Source organism: Mizuhopecten yessoensis, unplaced genomic scaffold, assembly GCF_002113885.1.
Source record: "Mizuhopecten yessoensis strain PY_sf001 unplaced genomic scaffold, ASM211388v2 scaffold716287, whole genome shotgun sequence".
In the NCBI taxonomy this organism is placed as follows: Eukaryota; Metazoa; Mollusca; class Bivalvia; order Pectinida; family Pectinidae; genus Mizuhopecten; species Mizuhopecten yessoensis.
The window spans coordinates 337,809-354,151 of record NW_018480041.1 but is presented as its reverse complement, the minus strand read 5'-3'; the positions used below and the strand labels follow the sequence as shown (position 1 = coordinate 354,151).

Genomic DNA, 16,343 nt, shown 5'->3' with positions numbered 1-16,343 from the left:
GAAATTCACAATTTTAGTAAAGCACCTTAAGACCCTTCCATCTATGAAGAGTATTTGATTCTACCATATCTGGGTCTTGAGAAGAAGATTTTTGAAATTTTAGTCAATTTGACCCTTTTTGGCCCCGCCCCTCAGGCCCCTGGGGGCTTGGGACTAAACCGGCAACTGTTTTTGTTGACCTTTGTCCATGGTCCCTGCAAAATTTCATTGAAATTGGTTCAGTGGTTTTTGAGGAGAAGTCGAAAATGTAAATTGTTTACGGACGGACGACGGACGACGACGGACAAAAGGAGATCGCAATAGGTCACTTGAGACTTCGTCTCAGGTGACCTAAAAAAAGAGGGGCATTTATGAAAGACATGACAATGAAATATATTGGCAGTAAGGGTGATGGTAAATGAAGCCACATGTTATAAGTAGGTACATTTTTACATGTCAATGATTAAAGATGCTGGGCAGATAGCTATGCAAGAAGAATGGTTGCATACATCAATGATGTATAAATACTTGAATAAATGAGAAATACACATGCTAAAAGTTGCAATGATACATGGCACTGTGGTATGTTGCAATTTATAATTTTTAGCTCACCTGGCCCTGGGGACATATAACGATATAAATATAACAAATTCTTTAAAATCCTTCTTCTTCTGTAGGAATGAAAGGATTTGTTCAATATTTGGTCTGAAGCATCCTTGGGGGAAGGGGAACAACTTTTGTATAAATGGTGGGTCTGGCCCTCCTAGGGACTGAGAGGCAGGGCTCTTCTTCGGTAGGAATGAAAGGATTTGTTCCACATTTGGTCTGAAGCATCCTTGGGTGAAGGGGAACCAATTTTGTATAAACCATGGGTCTGGCCTACTAGTTGCCTGAGGGACAGGGCCCAATAAGGGAAACATAGTAAATTCTTCAAAATCCTACTTCTTCTATAGGAATAAAATGATTTGTTCAATAATTGGTCAGAAGAATTCTTAGGGGGAAGGGGAACACATTTTGTATCAATGATGGGTCTGGCCCCACTAGGTGCTGAGGGGCAGGGCCAAATATGGGAAATATAGCAAATTCTTTAAAACCCTTCTTCTGTAGGTATTCTTCTTCTGTAGGAATGAAAGGTTTGTTCAATATTTGGTCAGAAGCATTCTTGGGGGAAGGGAACACATTTTGTATAAATGGTGGGTCTGGCCCCCCTAGGGACTGAGGGGCAGGGCTCAATAGGGGAAATATAGCAAATTCTTTAAAATCCTTCTTCTTCAGTAGGAATNCCCCCCCACACACACACACCTGGGGGCTGAGGGGGTGGGGCCCCATAGGGGAAATATAGCAAATTCTTCAAATTCCTTCTTCTTCTGTAGGAATAAAAGGATTTGTTCAATATTTGGTCAGAAGCATTCTTGGGGGAAGGAAAAACAAATTTGTATAAACTGTGGGTCTGGCCCCCCTAGAGACTGAGGGGAAGGGCTCAATAGGGGAAATTTAGCAAATTCTGTAAAATCCTTCTTATTCTGTAGGTATGAAAGGATTTGGTCAATACTTGGGCTGAAGCATTCTTGGGTGAAGGGGAACCAATTTTGTATAAACGGTGGATCTGGCCCCCAAGGGGCCTGAGGGGCGGGGCCCAATAGGGGAAACATAGCAAATTATCTTTAAAATCCTTCTTCTTCTGAAGGAATGAAAGGATTTGTTCAATATTTGGTCTGAAGCACCCTTGGGGGAAGGGGAACAAATTTTGTATAAATGGTGGGTCTGGCCCCCCTAGGGGCTGAGGGGCAGGGCTCTTCTTCTGTAGGAATGAAAGGATTTGTTCCACATTTGGTCTGAAGCATCCTTGGGTGAAGGGGAACCAATTTTGTATAAACCATGGGTCTGGCCTACTAGGTGCCTGAGTGACAGGGCCCAATAGGGGAAACATAGCAAATTCTGTAAAATCCTTCTTATTCTGTAGGTATGAAAGGATTTGGTCAATACTTGGGCTGAAGCATTCTTGGGTGAAGGGGAACCAATTTTGTATAAACGGGAGATCTGGCCCCCAAGGGGCCTGAGGGGCGGGGCCCAATAGGGGAAACATAGCAAATTATTCTTTAAAATCCTTCATCTTCTGAAGGAATGAAAGGATTTGGTCCATATTTGATGTGGAGCATCCTTGGGTAAATTGAATGGAAACCAATTTTGTACAAACGGTGGGTCTGCCCCTCCAGGAGGCTGAGGGGTGGGGCCCCATAGGGGAAATATAGAAAATTCTGTAAAACCCTTCTTTTTCTGTAGGAATGAAAGGATTTGTTCAATATTTGGTCTGAAGCATCCTTGGGGGAAGGGGAACACATTTTGTATACATGGTGGGTCTGGCCCCCCCTAGGGGCTGATGGGCAGGGCCCAATTGGGGGAAAATAGCAAATTCTTTAAAACCCTTCTTCTTCTGTAGGAATTCCTCTTCTGCAGGAATGAAAGGATTTGTTTAATATTTGGTCAGAAGCATTCTTTGGGGAAGGGGAACAAATTTTGTATAAATGGTGGGTCTGGCCCCCTTAGGGGCTGAGGGGCAGGGCTCAATAGGGGAAATATAGCAAATTCTTTAAAATCCTTCTTCTTCAGTAGGAATTAAAGGATTTGTTCCACATTTGGTCTGAAGCATCCTTGGGTGAAGGGGAACCAATTTTGTATAAACGGTGGATCTGGCCCCCCTGGGGGCTGAGGGGCAGGGCCCAATTGGGGAAATATAGCAAATTCTTTAAAATCATTTATCTTCTGTAGGAATAAAAGCATTTGTTCGATATTTGATGGGAAGCATCCTTGAGTAAAGTGAAACCAATTTTGTATAAACGATGGTTGTTGCCCCCTGGGACCTGAGGGGCGGGGCCCAATAGGGAAAATAGAGGCAAAAACTTTATAATCCTTCTTCTACCATAGGGATTAAGGGTTTTTATCCTAATTAGGTCAGGAGCATCCTTGGGCAAAAGGGACTCAATTTCGTATAAACAGTGAGTGTGGCCCCCCTGGAGGCAGAAGGGAGTAGGGGCCCAATAGGGGAAACATAGCAAATTATTCAAAATCATTTTTCTTCTTTAGGAATGACAGGATTTTGTCCAAATTTAGTCTGGAGCATCCTTTGGCCAAGGGGACTCAATTTTGTATAAGCAATAGGTGTGGTCTCCAAGGGGGCAGAAGAGTCTGGGCCCAATAGGGGAAATAGGGGTAAACCTTTAAAATCCTTCTTCTACCATAGGGATGAAGGGATTTCTTCCCAATTTGGTCTGGATGATCTTGGACAAAAGGGACACAATTTTGTATAAACAGTGAGTGTGGCTCCTCTGAGGGTAGAAGGGTGGGCTTCAATAGGGAAAACTTAGCAAATTCTTCAAATACCTTCTTCTGTACGAATGACAGGATTTCATCCTTATTTAGTCTGGAGCATCCTTGGGCCAAGGGGACTCAATTTTGTATAAATGGTGGGTATTTTACAAAGGTACAAGATCTAAATAAGTTGCACATTACGTTCACAGACTACAATTTTAATTAACAGTCAATCTGGCATGCTATATGTTTAAAGAGGACTTCATATTTCGTGTTATGCTTGGATGCTGAGAATATACCACTTCATAATGCAATATACTATAGACAATAGGTAAATTCAAACGCTTATCTTATGTTTACCTCTGTATCATCAACCTCATCTGCAAACTTAACATCAAAAAATGAAAATACACAGCATTCTTTCCAAACTTTTGCACAAACAAACATAAATTGGTACTTGCAACATATCAGACATGAATCCCAGGGATGGCTAATGTTTCGCAGCACTCAACTACGTGCATATTATTATAGTGTCTAGGCATAACCTTACCTCATCACAGATTTTAAAATATTGTTTATTATCAATTTACATTAACTTTGTATTCCTTCATCCCAGCATGTTACTGGAAAAGTATCATCATCTGAAGCCTTTTGGTTCTTCAGTAGTCCTTTGAAAGTGCATATTTGGTTAAGACTCCATACCAGGAACCTACCTACCTGTTTTCAATATCATATCTAGGCCCTTCAGTTCTTCAGAGAACGTTGGTTTAGATTTTCTCAAACACAGTTATTTGCAAACTTGGTCTCTAAGCTACCTTCCTAATATTTGACTAAAGCTTAAAAGAAGTTGTTTAAAGTTTTAATTCATTTGACCCCCATGACCTTTAATATCAGTCAAGGCCACTTTTGTTCTTAAACTTTGTTTGGCTCCATCCCAAGAAGCTACCAGCATAATATCATGATTCTAGGACTTTTGGTTCCTAAGGAGATGCCATGCCACATTTTAAGAATGGTACCTGTTGCCCCCATTACATGATCGTAAGAGGCAACTAAATTTGGGATCTTATCTTTTCTCTTCTTTCTAAACAACTTTCTTCTTCCTAATGTCACCCTTGACAATGCCTCACTTTTGGCCTTTAGTTGAGCGTTCACCCTTTTGAGGAAGGATTTGGGTTTTGTCTCCTGGCGGGGACATACCTTAGTCTGTAAAAAAGGTAGTTTCTACTCCTGCTTAACACTCAGCAATTTAGGAGTGTGACGACTGGTTCGCTCAGTGTCAGTATAATGTGACCGGGTGGGTTGTCCTGCTGGGTGTCTGCGGAAGCATGTTTCAGTGAGGTAGCACTATAAAGTCGGCATCAGTTCCGCGCTATTACAAGGAGACAAACACGAACATATCGCAGCCTCCTAAAACACACACGCAAACATTACACGCAGAGGAGGCTTTCCTTAAATGACCATAGCTGTTGATAGGACGTTAAACAATACTAAACCAAACCAAACCAAACAGGCAGGTGAGCTAAAAGAATCACTCTTCCAGTTAGACATTTCTGTTACACATTAGGTAAGGAAATCTTCTATTAAGTCTTTGTTAAACAGGATATAGTTTCAATTAGCTAAACATACCTGGTCGTTCACTGGAGGGACTGTGGGAAGAGGGCGAGAACCTCCTCCTGTTGAGTAAATAAAATCCAAGTTATTTATACAGAATATACACCTTCAATTACTTTTTGTTAACTTATACAACTTCTGATAGTTCAACAAACTTTTTCTTAGATAAGTTCTTTCCAGTTTATTTTTTTTTCCAAATATTTCCCAAATGTATCTAAATAATCTCCACTGAAATAGATGTTAAAGAAGCAGTGTTATTTCGATGTTATTTTCTTAAAATTAAATAAATTATGAGAGTTACACTGCCTTACATATAAAACACCTAAAAGGACAATTTCTAAATCTCCAGAAAAGTGTCATTCAACAAGAAAAACAATGGTCTAATGGTCAATGTCTAACTAAAAAAAAAAAAAAAAAAATTACTAGGATATCCACACTGATTGCCAACTTGATGTGGTCGAAGGGCTTGCACATTTAAATATTTAACCAGAAAGCTTTATTTGTCAGAAACCACTGTGTCAGACTGGTCAAATAAGGGTAGGGACCAGACAATGAAAATTCCTCAAATCAAAAGGGAGGGACCAGACAATGAGAAATCCTCCAATTAAAGGAGAGGGACTAGACAATGAGGAGTCCTCCGATCAAAAGGGAGGCACCAGGCAATGAGGAATCCTCCAATCAAAGGTGAGGGAGCAGACAATGAGTAATTATCCAATCAAAGGGGAGGGACCAGACAATGAGAAATCCTCAAATCAAAAGGGAGGGACCAGACAATGAGAAATCCTCCAATTAAAGGAGAGGGACTAGACAATGAGGAGTCCTCCGATCAAAAGGGAGGCACCAGGCAATGAGGAATCCTCCAATCAAAGGTAAGGGAGCAGACAATGAGTAATTATCCAATCAAAGGGGAGGGACCAGACAATGAGAAATCCTCCTATCAAAGGCGAGAGACCAAACAATGAGCAATCCTCCAATCAAAGGGGAGAGACCAGACAATGAGCAATCCTCTTACCAAAGGGGAGAGACCAGACAATGAGCAATTCTCCATTCATGGGGAGGGACCAGACAATGAGCAATCCTCCTACCAAAGGGGAGAGACCAGACAATGAGCAATCCTCCAACCAAAGGGGAGAGACCAGGCAATGAGCAATTCTCCAATCAGGGGGAGGGACCAGACAATGAGCAATCCTCCAATAAAACAAGAGGGACCTGACAATGAGCAATCCACCAATCAAAAAGGGGAGGGAACAGACAATGAGTATCCTCCAATCAAAGGGGAGGGAACAGACAATGAGCAATCCTGCTATCAAACGGGAGGGACCAGACAATGAGCAATCCTCCCATCAAAGGGGAAGGACCTGACAATACGAAGTCCTCCAGTCAAAGGGGAAGGACGAGGCAATGAGCTATCCTCTAACTAAAGGGGAAGGAACTGACAATAAAGAGTCCTCCAATCAAAGGGAGTGACCAGACAATGAGAAATCCTCCTACCAAAGGGAAGAGACCAGGCTACGATAAATGCTCCAATCAAACGAGAAGGGAAAGACAATGAGCAATCCCCCACTTAAAGGGGAGGGACCAGACAATGAGATATCCTCCAATCAAAGGGGAGGGACTAGACAATGAGAAATCCTGCAATCAAAGAGGAAGGACCAGACAATGATCAATCCTCCTATCAAATGGGAGGGACCAGGCTATGATAAATGCTCAAATCAAACGAGGAGGAACAGACAATGAGTAATCCCCCACTTAAAGGGGAGGGAACAGATAATGAGCTATCCTCAAATCAAATGGGAGGGACCAGACAATGAGGTATCCTCCTATCAAAGGAGAGGGACTAGACAATGAGGAGTCCTCTGATCAAAAGGGAGGCACCAGTCAATGAGGAATCCTCCAATCAAAGGTGAGGGAACAGACAATGAATAATTATCCAATCAAAGGGGAGGGACCAGACAATGACGAATCCTCCTATCAAAGGGGAGAGACCAGACAATGACAAATCCTCCTATCAAAGGGGAGAGACCAGGCTATGATAAATGCTCCAATCAAACGAGAAGGGAAAGACAATGAGCAATCCCCCACTTAAAGGGGAGGGACCAGAATTGAGATATTCTCCAATCAAAGGGGAGGGACTAGACAATGAGAAATCCTGCAATCATAGAGGAAGGACCAGACAATGAGCAATCCTCCAATCAAAGGGGAGGGACCAGACAATGAAAAATCCTCCAATCAAAGGAGAGGGACCAGACCATGATCAATCCTCCTATCAAATGGGAGGGACCAGGCTATGATAAATGCTCAAATCAAACGAGGAGGAACAGACAATGAGTAATCCCCCAGTTAAAGGGGAGGGAACAGATAATGAGCTATCCTCAAATCAAATGGGAGGGACCAGACAATGAGGTATCCTCCTATCAAAGGAGAGGGACTAGACAATGATGAGTCCTCCGATCAAAAGGGAGGCACCAGTCAATGAGGAATCCTCCAATCAAAGGTGAGGGACCAGACAATGAATAATTATCCAATCAAAGGGGAGGGACCAGACAATGATGAATCCTCCTATCAAAGGGGAGAGACCAGACAATGACAAATCCTCTTATCAAACGAGAAGGACCAGACAATGAGAAATCCTTCTATCAAATAAGAGTGACCAGACAATGAGCAATTTTCCAATCAAAAGGGATGAACCAGTCAATGAGGAATCCTCCAATCAAAGGGGAGGGACCAGACAATGAGTAATTATCCTATCAAAGGGGAGGGACCAGACAATGAGTAATTATCCTATTAAAGGGAGGGACCAGGCAATGAGGAATCCTCCAATCAAAGGGGAGAGACCAAACGATGAGCAATTCTTCAATCAAAGGGAGGGACCAGGCAATGAGCAATCCTCCAATCAAAGAGGAGAGACCAAACGATGAGCAATCCTCCAATCAAAGGGGAGGGACCAGACAATGAGATATCCCCCAATCAAACGGAAGGGACCAGACATGAGCAATCCTCTAATCAAAAGGGATGGCCAGGATGATGAGCAAGTCTCTAATCAAACGGGAGGGACCAGGCGATGAGCAATTCTCCAATCAAATGGAAGGGACCGAACAATGAGCAATTCGTCAATCAAAGGGTTGGACCAGACAATGAGCAATCCTCGAACCAAAGGGGTGGGACCAGACAATGACAAATCCTCCAATCAAAGCACAGGGACCAGACAATGAGTGATTATCCAATCAAAAGGGAGGCACCAGGCAATGAGGAATCCTCCGATCAAAGGCGAGAGACCAAACAATGAGCAATCCTCCAATCAAAGGGGAGATACCAGACAATAAGCAATCCTCCAATCAAAGGGAGGCACCAGACAATAAGCAATTTTTCAATAAAAAGGTATGGACCAGAAAATGAGGAGTCCTCCGATCAAAAGGGAGGCACCAGGCAATGAGGAATCCTTCAATCAAAGGTGAGGGACCAGACAATGAATAATTATCCTATCAACCGGGAGGGACCAGACAATGAGAAATCCTTCTATCAAATAAGAGTGACCAGACAATGAGCAATTTTCCAATCAAAAGGGATGGACCAGACAATGAGGAGTCCTCCAATCAAAAGGGAGGAACCAGGCAATGAGGAATCCTCCAATCAAAGGGGAAAGACCAAACGATGAGCAATTCTCCAATCAAAGGGAGGGACCAGGCAATGAGCAATCCTCCAATCAAAGGGGAGAGACCAAACGATGAGCAATTCTCCAATCAAAGGGAGGGACCAGACAATGAGCAATCATCCAATCAAAGGGGAGGGACCAGACAATGAGATATCCCCCAATCAAATGGAAGGGACCAGACATGAGCAATCCTCTAATAAAAAGGGATGGCAAGGATGATGAGCAAGTCTCTAATCAAACGGGAGGGACCAGGCGATTACCAATTCTCCAATCAAATGGAAGGGACCAGACAATGAGCAATTCGTCAATCAAAGGGTTGGACAAGACAATGAGCAATCCTCCAACCAAAGGGGTGGGACCAGACAATGAGAAATCCTCCAATCAAAGGGGTGGGACCAGACAATGAGAAATCCTCCAATCAAAGGGGAGATACCAGACAATAAGCAATCCTCCAATCAAAGGGAGTGACCAGACAATAAGCAATTTTCCAATCAAAAGGTATGGACCAGACAATGAGGAGTCCTCCAATCAAAAGGGAGGAACCAGGCAATGAGGAATTCTCCAATAAAAGGGGAAAGACCAAACGATGAGCAATTCTCCAATCAAAGGGAGGGACCAGGCAATGAGCAATCCTCCAATCAAAGGGGAGAGACCAAACATTGAGCAATTCTCCAATCAAAGGGAGGGACCAGACAATGAGCAATCATCCAATCAAAGGGGAGGGACCAGACAATGAGATATCCCCCAATCAAACGGAAGGGACCATACATGAGCAATCCTCTAATAAAAAGGGATGGCCAGGATGATGAGCAAGTCTCTAATCGAACGGGAGGGACCAGGCGATGAGCAATTCTCCAATCAAAGGGAGGGACCAGACAATGAGCAATTCGTCAATCAAAGGGTTGGACCAGACAATGAGCAATCCTCAGACCAAAGGGATGGGACAGACAATGAGAAATCCTCCAATCAAAGGACAGGGACCAGACAATGAGTGATTATCTAATCAAAAGGGAGGCACCAGGCAATGAGGAATCCTCCGATCAAAGGCGAGAGACCAAACAATGAGCAATCCTCCAATCAAAGGGAGGGACCAGACAATAAGCAATTATTCCAATCAAAAGGTATGGACCAGACAATGAGGAGTCCTCCGATCAAAAGGGAGGCACCAGGCAATGAGGAATTCTCCAATCAAAGGTGAGGGACCAGACAATGAATAATTATCCTATCAAACGGGAGGGACCAGACAATGAGCAATTCTCCAATCAAAAGGGATGGACCAGACAATAAGCAATCCTCCAATCAAAGGGAGGGACAGACAACCTCCTATCAAACGGGGGGGACCAGGCTATGAGAAATGCTCCAATCAAACGGGGAGGGACAGACATTGAGCAATCCTCCACTTAAAGGGGAGGGACCAGAGAATGAGTTAATCCTCCAATTAAACGGAAGGGACCAGACATGAGCAATCCTCTAATCAAAAGGGATGGCCAGGACGATGAGAAAGTCTCAAATCAAACTGGAGGGACAAGACGATGAGCAATTCTCCAATCAAAGGGGAGAGACCAGACAATGAGCAATTCTTCAATCAAAGGGGAGGGACCAGACAATGAGCAATTCTTCAATCAAAGGGGAGGGACCAGACAATGAGCAATCCTCCAATCAAAGGGGAGGGACCAGACAATGAGCAATTCTCCAATCAAAGGGGAGGGACCAGACAATGAGTAATTATCCAATCAAAAGGGAGGCACCAGGCAATGAGGAATCCTCCAATCAAAGGGGAGGGACCAGACAATGAGCAATTATCCAATCAAAAGGGAGGCACCAGGCAATGAGGAATCCTCCAATCAAAGGGGTGGGACCAGACAATGAGAAATCCTCCAATCAAAGCTGAGGGACCAGACAATGAGTAATTATCCAATCAAAAGGGAGGCACCAGGAAATGAGGAATCCTCCTATCAAAGGCGAGACACCAACAATGAGCAATCCTCCAATCAAAGGGGGGAGACCAAACAATGAGCAATCCTCCAATCAAAGGGGAGTAACCAGACAATTAGAAATCCTCCTATAAAACAGGAGGGACCAGACAATGATAAATCCTTCTATCAAACGGGAGAGACCAGACAATGAGCAATTCTCCAATCAAAAGGGATGGACCAGACAATAAGCAATCCTCCTATCAGACGGGAAGGACAGACAACCTCCTATCAAACGGGAGGGACCAGACTATGAGAAATGCTCCAATCAAATGGGGAGGGACAGACATTGAGCAATCCTCCACTTAAAGGGGAGGGACCAGACATGAGCAATCCTCTAATCAAAAGGGATGGCCAGGACGATGAGAAACTCTCAAATCAAACTGGAGGGACAAGAAGATGAGCAATTCTCCAATCAAAGGAAGGGACCAGACAATGAGTAATTATCCTATCAAAGGGGAGGGACCAGGCAATGAGCAATTCTCCAATCAAAGGGAGGGACCAGACAATGAGTAATTATCCTATCAAAGGGGAGGGACCAGGCAATGAGCAATTCTCCAATCAAAGGGAGGAACCAGACAATGAGTAATTATCCTATCAAAGGGAGGAACCAGACAATGAGCAATTCTCCAATCAAAGGGAGGAACCAGACAATGAGTAATTCTCCAATCAAAGGGAGGAACCAGACAATGAGCAATCCTCCAATCAAAGGGGAGGGACCAGACATGAGCAATCCTCTAATCAAAAGGGATGGCCAGGATGATGAGAAAGTCTCAAATCAAACTGGAGGGACAAGACAATGAGCAATTCTCCAATCAAAGGGAGGGACCAGACAATGAGTAATTATCCAATCAAAAGGGAGGGACCAGACAATGAGTAATTATCCAATCAAAAGGGGAGGGACCAGACAATGAGCAATTCTCCAATCAAAGGGAGGGACCAGACAATGAGTAATTATCCAATCAAAAGGGAGGCACCAGGCGATGAGGAATCCTCCTATTCAAAGGGGGAGTCCAAACAATGAGCAATTCTCCAATCAAAGGGGAGGAACCAGACAATGAGAAATCCTCCAATCAAAGGGAGGGACCAGACAATGAGCACTTTTCCAATCAAAAGGGATGACTCAGACAATGAGGAGTCCTCCGATCAAAAGGGAGCCACCAGGCAATGAGGAATCCTCCAATCAAAGGGGAGGGACCAGACAATGAGTAATTATCCAATCAAAGGGAGGGACCAGACAGTTAGCAATCCTCCAATCAAAGGGGACAGGCCAAACGATGAGCATTTTTCAATTCAAAAGGAGCGACCAGACAATGAGCAATCCTCCATATCTATCAAAGGGGAGGGACCAGACAATGAGCAATTCTCCAATCAAAGGGGAGGGACCAGACAATGAGCAATCCTCCAATCAAAGGGTAGGGACCAGACAATGAGCAATCCTCCAATCACACGAGGAGGGACAGACAATGAGCAATCTCCCACTTAAAGGGGAGGGACCAAACAATGAGATATCCTCCAATCAAAGGGTAGAGACCAGACAGTGAGAAATTCTCCACTTAAAGGGGAGGAACCAGACAATGAGATATCCTCCAATCAAAGGGGAGGGACCAGACAGTGAGAAATCCTCCAATCAAGGGAGAGGGACTAGACAATGAGAAATCCTCCACTTAAAGGGGAGGGACCAGACAATGAGATATCCTCCAATCAAAGGGGAGGGACCAGACAGTGAGAAATCCTCCAATCAAGGGAGAGGGACTAGACAATGAGAAATCCTCCAATCAAAGGTGAGGGACCAGACAATGAGTAATTATCCAATCGAAAGGGAGGCACCAGGCAATGAGGAATCCTCCTATCAAAGGAGGGAGACCAAACAATGAGCAATCCTCCAATCAAAGGGGAGGGACCAAACAATGAGAAATCATCCTATTAAACGGGAGGGACCAGACAATGAGCAATTCTCCAATCAAAAGGGATGGACCAGACAAGAAGCAATCATCCTATCAGACGGGAAGGACAGACAACCTCCTATCAAATGGGAGGGACCAGGCTATGTGAAATGCTCCAATCAAACGGGGAGGAACAGACATTGAGCAATCCACCACTTAAGGGGAGGGACCAGAGAATGAGTTAATCCTCCAATTAAATGGAAGGGACCAGACATGAGCAATCCTCTAATCAAAAGGAATGGCCAGGATGATGAGAAAGTCTCAAATCAAACCGGTGGGACAAGACGCTGAGCAATTCTCCAATCAAAGGGAGGGACCAGACAATGAGCAATTCTCCAATCAAAGGGGAGGGACCAGACAATGAGCAATTTTCCAATCAAGGGGAGGGACCAGACAATGAGCACTTTTCCAATCAAAAGGGATGACTCAGACAATGAGGAGTCCTCCGATCAAAAGGGAGCCACCAGGCAATGAGGAATCCTCCAATCAAAGGGGAGGGACCAGACAATGAGTAATTATCCAATCAAAGGGAGGGACCAGACAGTTAGCAATCCTCCAATCAAAGGGGACAGGCCAAACGATGAGCATTTTTCAATTCAAAAGGAGCGACCAGACAATGAGCAATCCTCCATATCTATCAAAGGGGAGGGACCAGACAATGAGCAATTCTCCAATCAAAGGGGAGGGACCAGACAATGAGCAATCCTCCAATCAAAGGGTAGGGACCAGACAATGAGCAATCCTCCAATCACACGAGGAGGGACAGACAATGAGCAATCTCCCACTTAAAGGGGAGGGACCAAACAATGAGATATCCTCCAATCAAAGGGTAGAGACCAGACAGTGAGAAATTCTCCACTTAAAGGGGAGGAACCAGACAATGAGATATCCTCCAATCAAAGGGGAGGGACCAGACAGTGAGAAATCCTCCAATCAAGGGAGAGGGACTAGACAATGAGAAATCCTCCACTTAAAGGGGAGGGACCAGACAATGAGATATCCTCCAATCAAAGGGGAGGGACCAGACAGTGAGAAATCCTCCAATCAAGGGAGAGGGACTAGACAATGAGAAATCCTCCAATCAAAGGTGAGGGACCAGACAATGAGTAATTATCCAATCGAAAGGGAGGCACCAGGCAATGAGGAATCCTCCTATCAAAGGAGGGAGACCAAACAATGAGCAATCCTCCAATCAAAGGGGAGGGACCAAACAATGAGAAATCATCCTATTAAACGGGAGGGACCAGACAATGAGCAATTCTCCAATCAAAAGGGATGGACCAGACAAGAAGCAATCATCCTATCAGACGGGAAGGACAGACAACCTCCTATCAAATGGGAGGGACCAGGCTATGTGAAATGCTCCAATCAAACGGGGAGGAACAGACATTGAGCAATCCACCACTTAAGGGGAGGGACCAGAGAATGAGTTAATCCTCCAATTAAATGGAAGGGACCAGACATGAGCAATCCTCTAATCAAAAGGAATGGCCAGGATGATGAGAAAGTCTCAAATCAAACCGGTGGGACAAGACGCTGAGCAATTCTCCAATCAAAGGGAGGGACCAGACAATGAGCAATTCTCCAATCAAAGGGGAGGGACCAGACAATGAGCAATTTTCCAATCAAGGGGAGGGACCAGACAATGAGCACTTNTGTGCGAAGGGGGGGGGGGGGACCAAACAATGAGCAATCCTCCAATCAAAGGGGAGAGACCAGACAATGAGCAATCCTCCAATCCCTTTTACTATGTGCCATTACAGCATATGGCATTGAGTATATACAACAATGTGTGTAATGTACCCTGCAATGGGTGGGATCTGTCTCTCCTATCATATCATTGTGTTCCCAATATGTTCTCTATTTTGTTTCAGTGATGTCTCCTTAGGCATCTGTCATCATATGACCAGAGCTGGGTGGGGGGTAAAATGTGTCGTGTTACCGTTTGGAGGGGGTGGGGTAAATTGTGTCATGTAACTGTTTGGGGGAGGTGGGGTAAAATGTGCCTTGTTACCTTTCGAGGGTGGTGAGGTAATATGTGTCTTGTTACCTTTTGGGTGGGGGGGGAATATGTGTCGTGTAACCTTTCCTGGTTGGTGAGGTAAAATGTGCCTTGTTACCTTTCGAGGGTGGTGAGGTAATATGTGTCTTGTTACCTTTTGGGTGGGGGGGGGGAATATGTGTCGTGTAACCTTTCCTGGTTGGTGAGGTAAAATGTGCCTTGTTACCTTTCGGGGTAGTGAGGTAAAATGAGTCATGTTACCTTTCGGGGGTGGTGGCAGACTCCTGGGTGGGACCCTCTCTACCACTGGCTCCTTTTTGGGCTCCTTTTTATTGGACTTTAGGACAGGTGGAGTTTCTGCTTGTTGAGGTGGCAACCTGAACTGGGATGCAAATCCTACAACATTCATACATATGTAACAGATCTGGATCTCCATATGTTTGCTTCATTAACCATTACAGTAATCTACTCCTAGAGGCTGTACATATCAAACACAAATAGATCATGCTGTATGTTCAATTGACTTGCCCCATGATGTTTTACATTTTCATCAAAACCACTATCAAATATTAACTGGAAGATAGTTGTGATATTTTCAGTGCTATCATGGAATACTTATTTGTCCTTAGTGAATTTTTGTTTACACATGAATAATTACATCTATGAATTTAAAAAACAAGAGGCCCAAGGGCCTTAGCGGTCACCTGAGTTATATCATAGGTACTGGTAGCTTTATTTTATTGTTTAGATGCGATGTGGAAACCAGCATGTAAACTAAGTGAAATAAAATACTGTCATCAAAGGATAAGAATTTGAAAATATTGGTAAATGTTCCCTTTGGGCCCAACCCTAACCCCTGGGGATGGGGCAGGATTCCCAATTTTACAAAGTAATACTCTCATTCACCAAAGATGATTCTGACTAAGTTTGAGTAATTTTCTGCTGAAAATGGATAAAATATATACCCAAAAGTGTTATTTCCCTATATAAACTATAGTAAACTTTACCCCCTCCCCAAGGGAGAACGGATAGCTCCTGAAATTTACAATTTAAGTAGAGCCCCTGATGATCTTTCTTTCCATGTAGAGAAAATGAGTGGAGTACCCTGAGTCTGGAGAAGAAGATTTTTGAAATATTGGTTAATTTTCCCTTTGGTGCCCCGCCCTGGCCACAGGGGTAGGGGTAGGAATCCCAATTTTACAATTTTGTAGCCTCATCTACCAAGGATGATTCTGATCAAGTTTGAACAAAAATCCATCCACTGGTTCTTGAGTTGAAGTTGAAAATGTAAAAAGTTTACGGACGACGAAGGAAGGAATTAGGATAGGTCACTTGAGCAAAGCTCAGGTGAACTAAAATTCGAAGAATTATTACACACATGTTCCATTAACATAGAAATTATATATACCAAACTTAAGAAATTATTTAACTATAATATACCTGGTGTATTTGGGAGATCTCTGTTACCCCGGTTCACAGGGGCTGAAAACACAGACAACATGTCAATCAGATAGGGGAAATAAATGCTTTATAATTAAAAAGCATTTCAATATTTAATGTCTAAAACAGAAACAACAGGAAATGGAAGTACATTAGCAAGATGTAACATAAGGGGCTACAAAGTATACTAGGTAGTGCATTTCACTATTGACTGGAAAGATCGTCAGTTCACTTTCCCCAATCGGCGATACAGCAGAGTATTATATGCTCTCTGTTGGATATAAAAATTCTAAGCTTGATTATATAAATTCCGGTGGTATAGCATTCTGAATGAGCCTTTTGAAATAATGACAAACAAGTAAAATATATATGCAACCTCCAACACACACACACATATATGTGCCAAATGTCATCACCCTAGGTCTTTTAGT

General features: G+C 43.6%; 1 protein-coding gene across 11 annotated transcripts in view; it reads right to left on the bottom strand.

The window, feature by feature from the left end:
* Positions 1-16,343, bottom strand: part of LOC110442655 (vegetative cell wall protein gp1-like) — a 206,612-nt gene that overhangs the window by 7,193 nt on the left and 183,076 nt on the right. For 10 of the 11 annotated variants that reach the window (XM_021486355.1, XM_021486348.1, XM_021486356.1 and 7 more), the window contains 4 exons: positions 15,913-15,954; positions 14,734-14,868; positions 4,915-4,961; positions 3,649-3,675 (listed from right to left, as the gene is read on the bottom strand). In XM_021486355.1, the coding sequence (XP_021342030.1) occupies positions 3,649-3,675; positions 4,915-4,961; positions 14,734-14,868; positions 15,913-15,954 (251 nt within the window). The remainder of the gene's footprint in view (positions 1-3,648; positions 3,676-4,914; positions 4,962-14,733; positions 14,869-15,912; positions 15,955-16,343) is intronic. The other variant, XM_021486351.1, reaches the window with a different exon arrangement.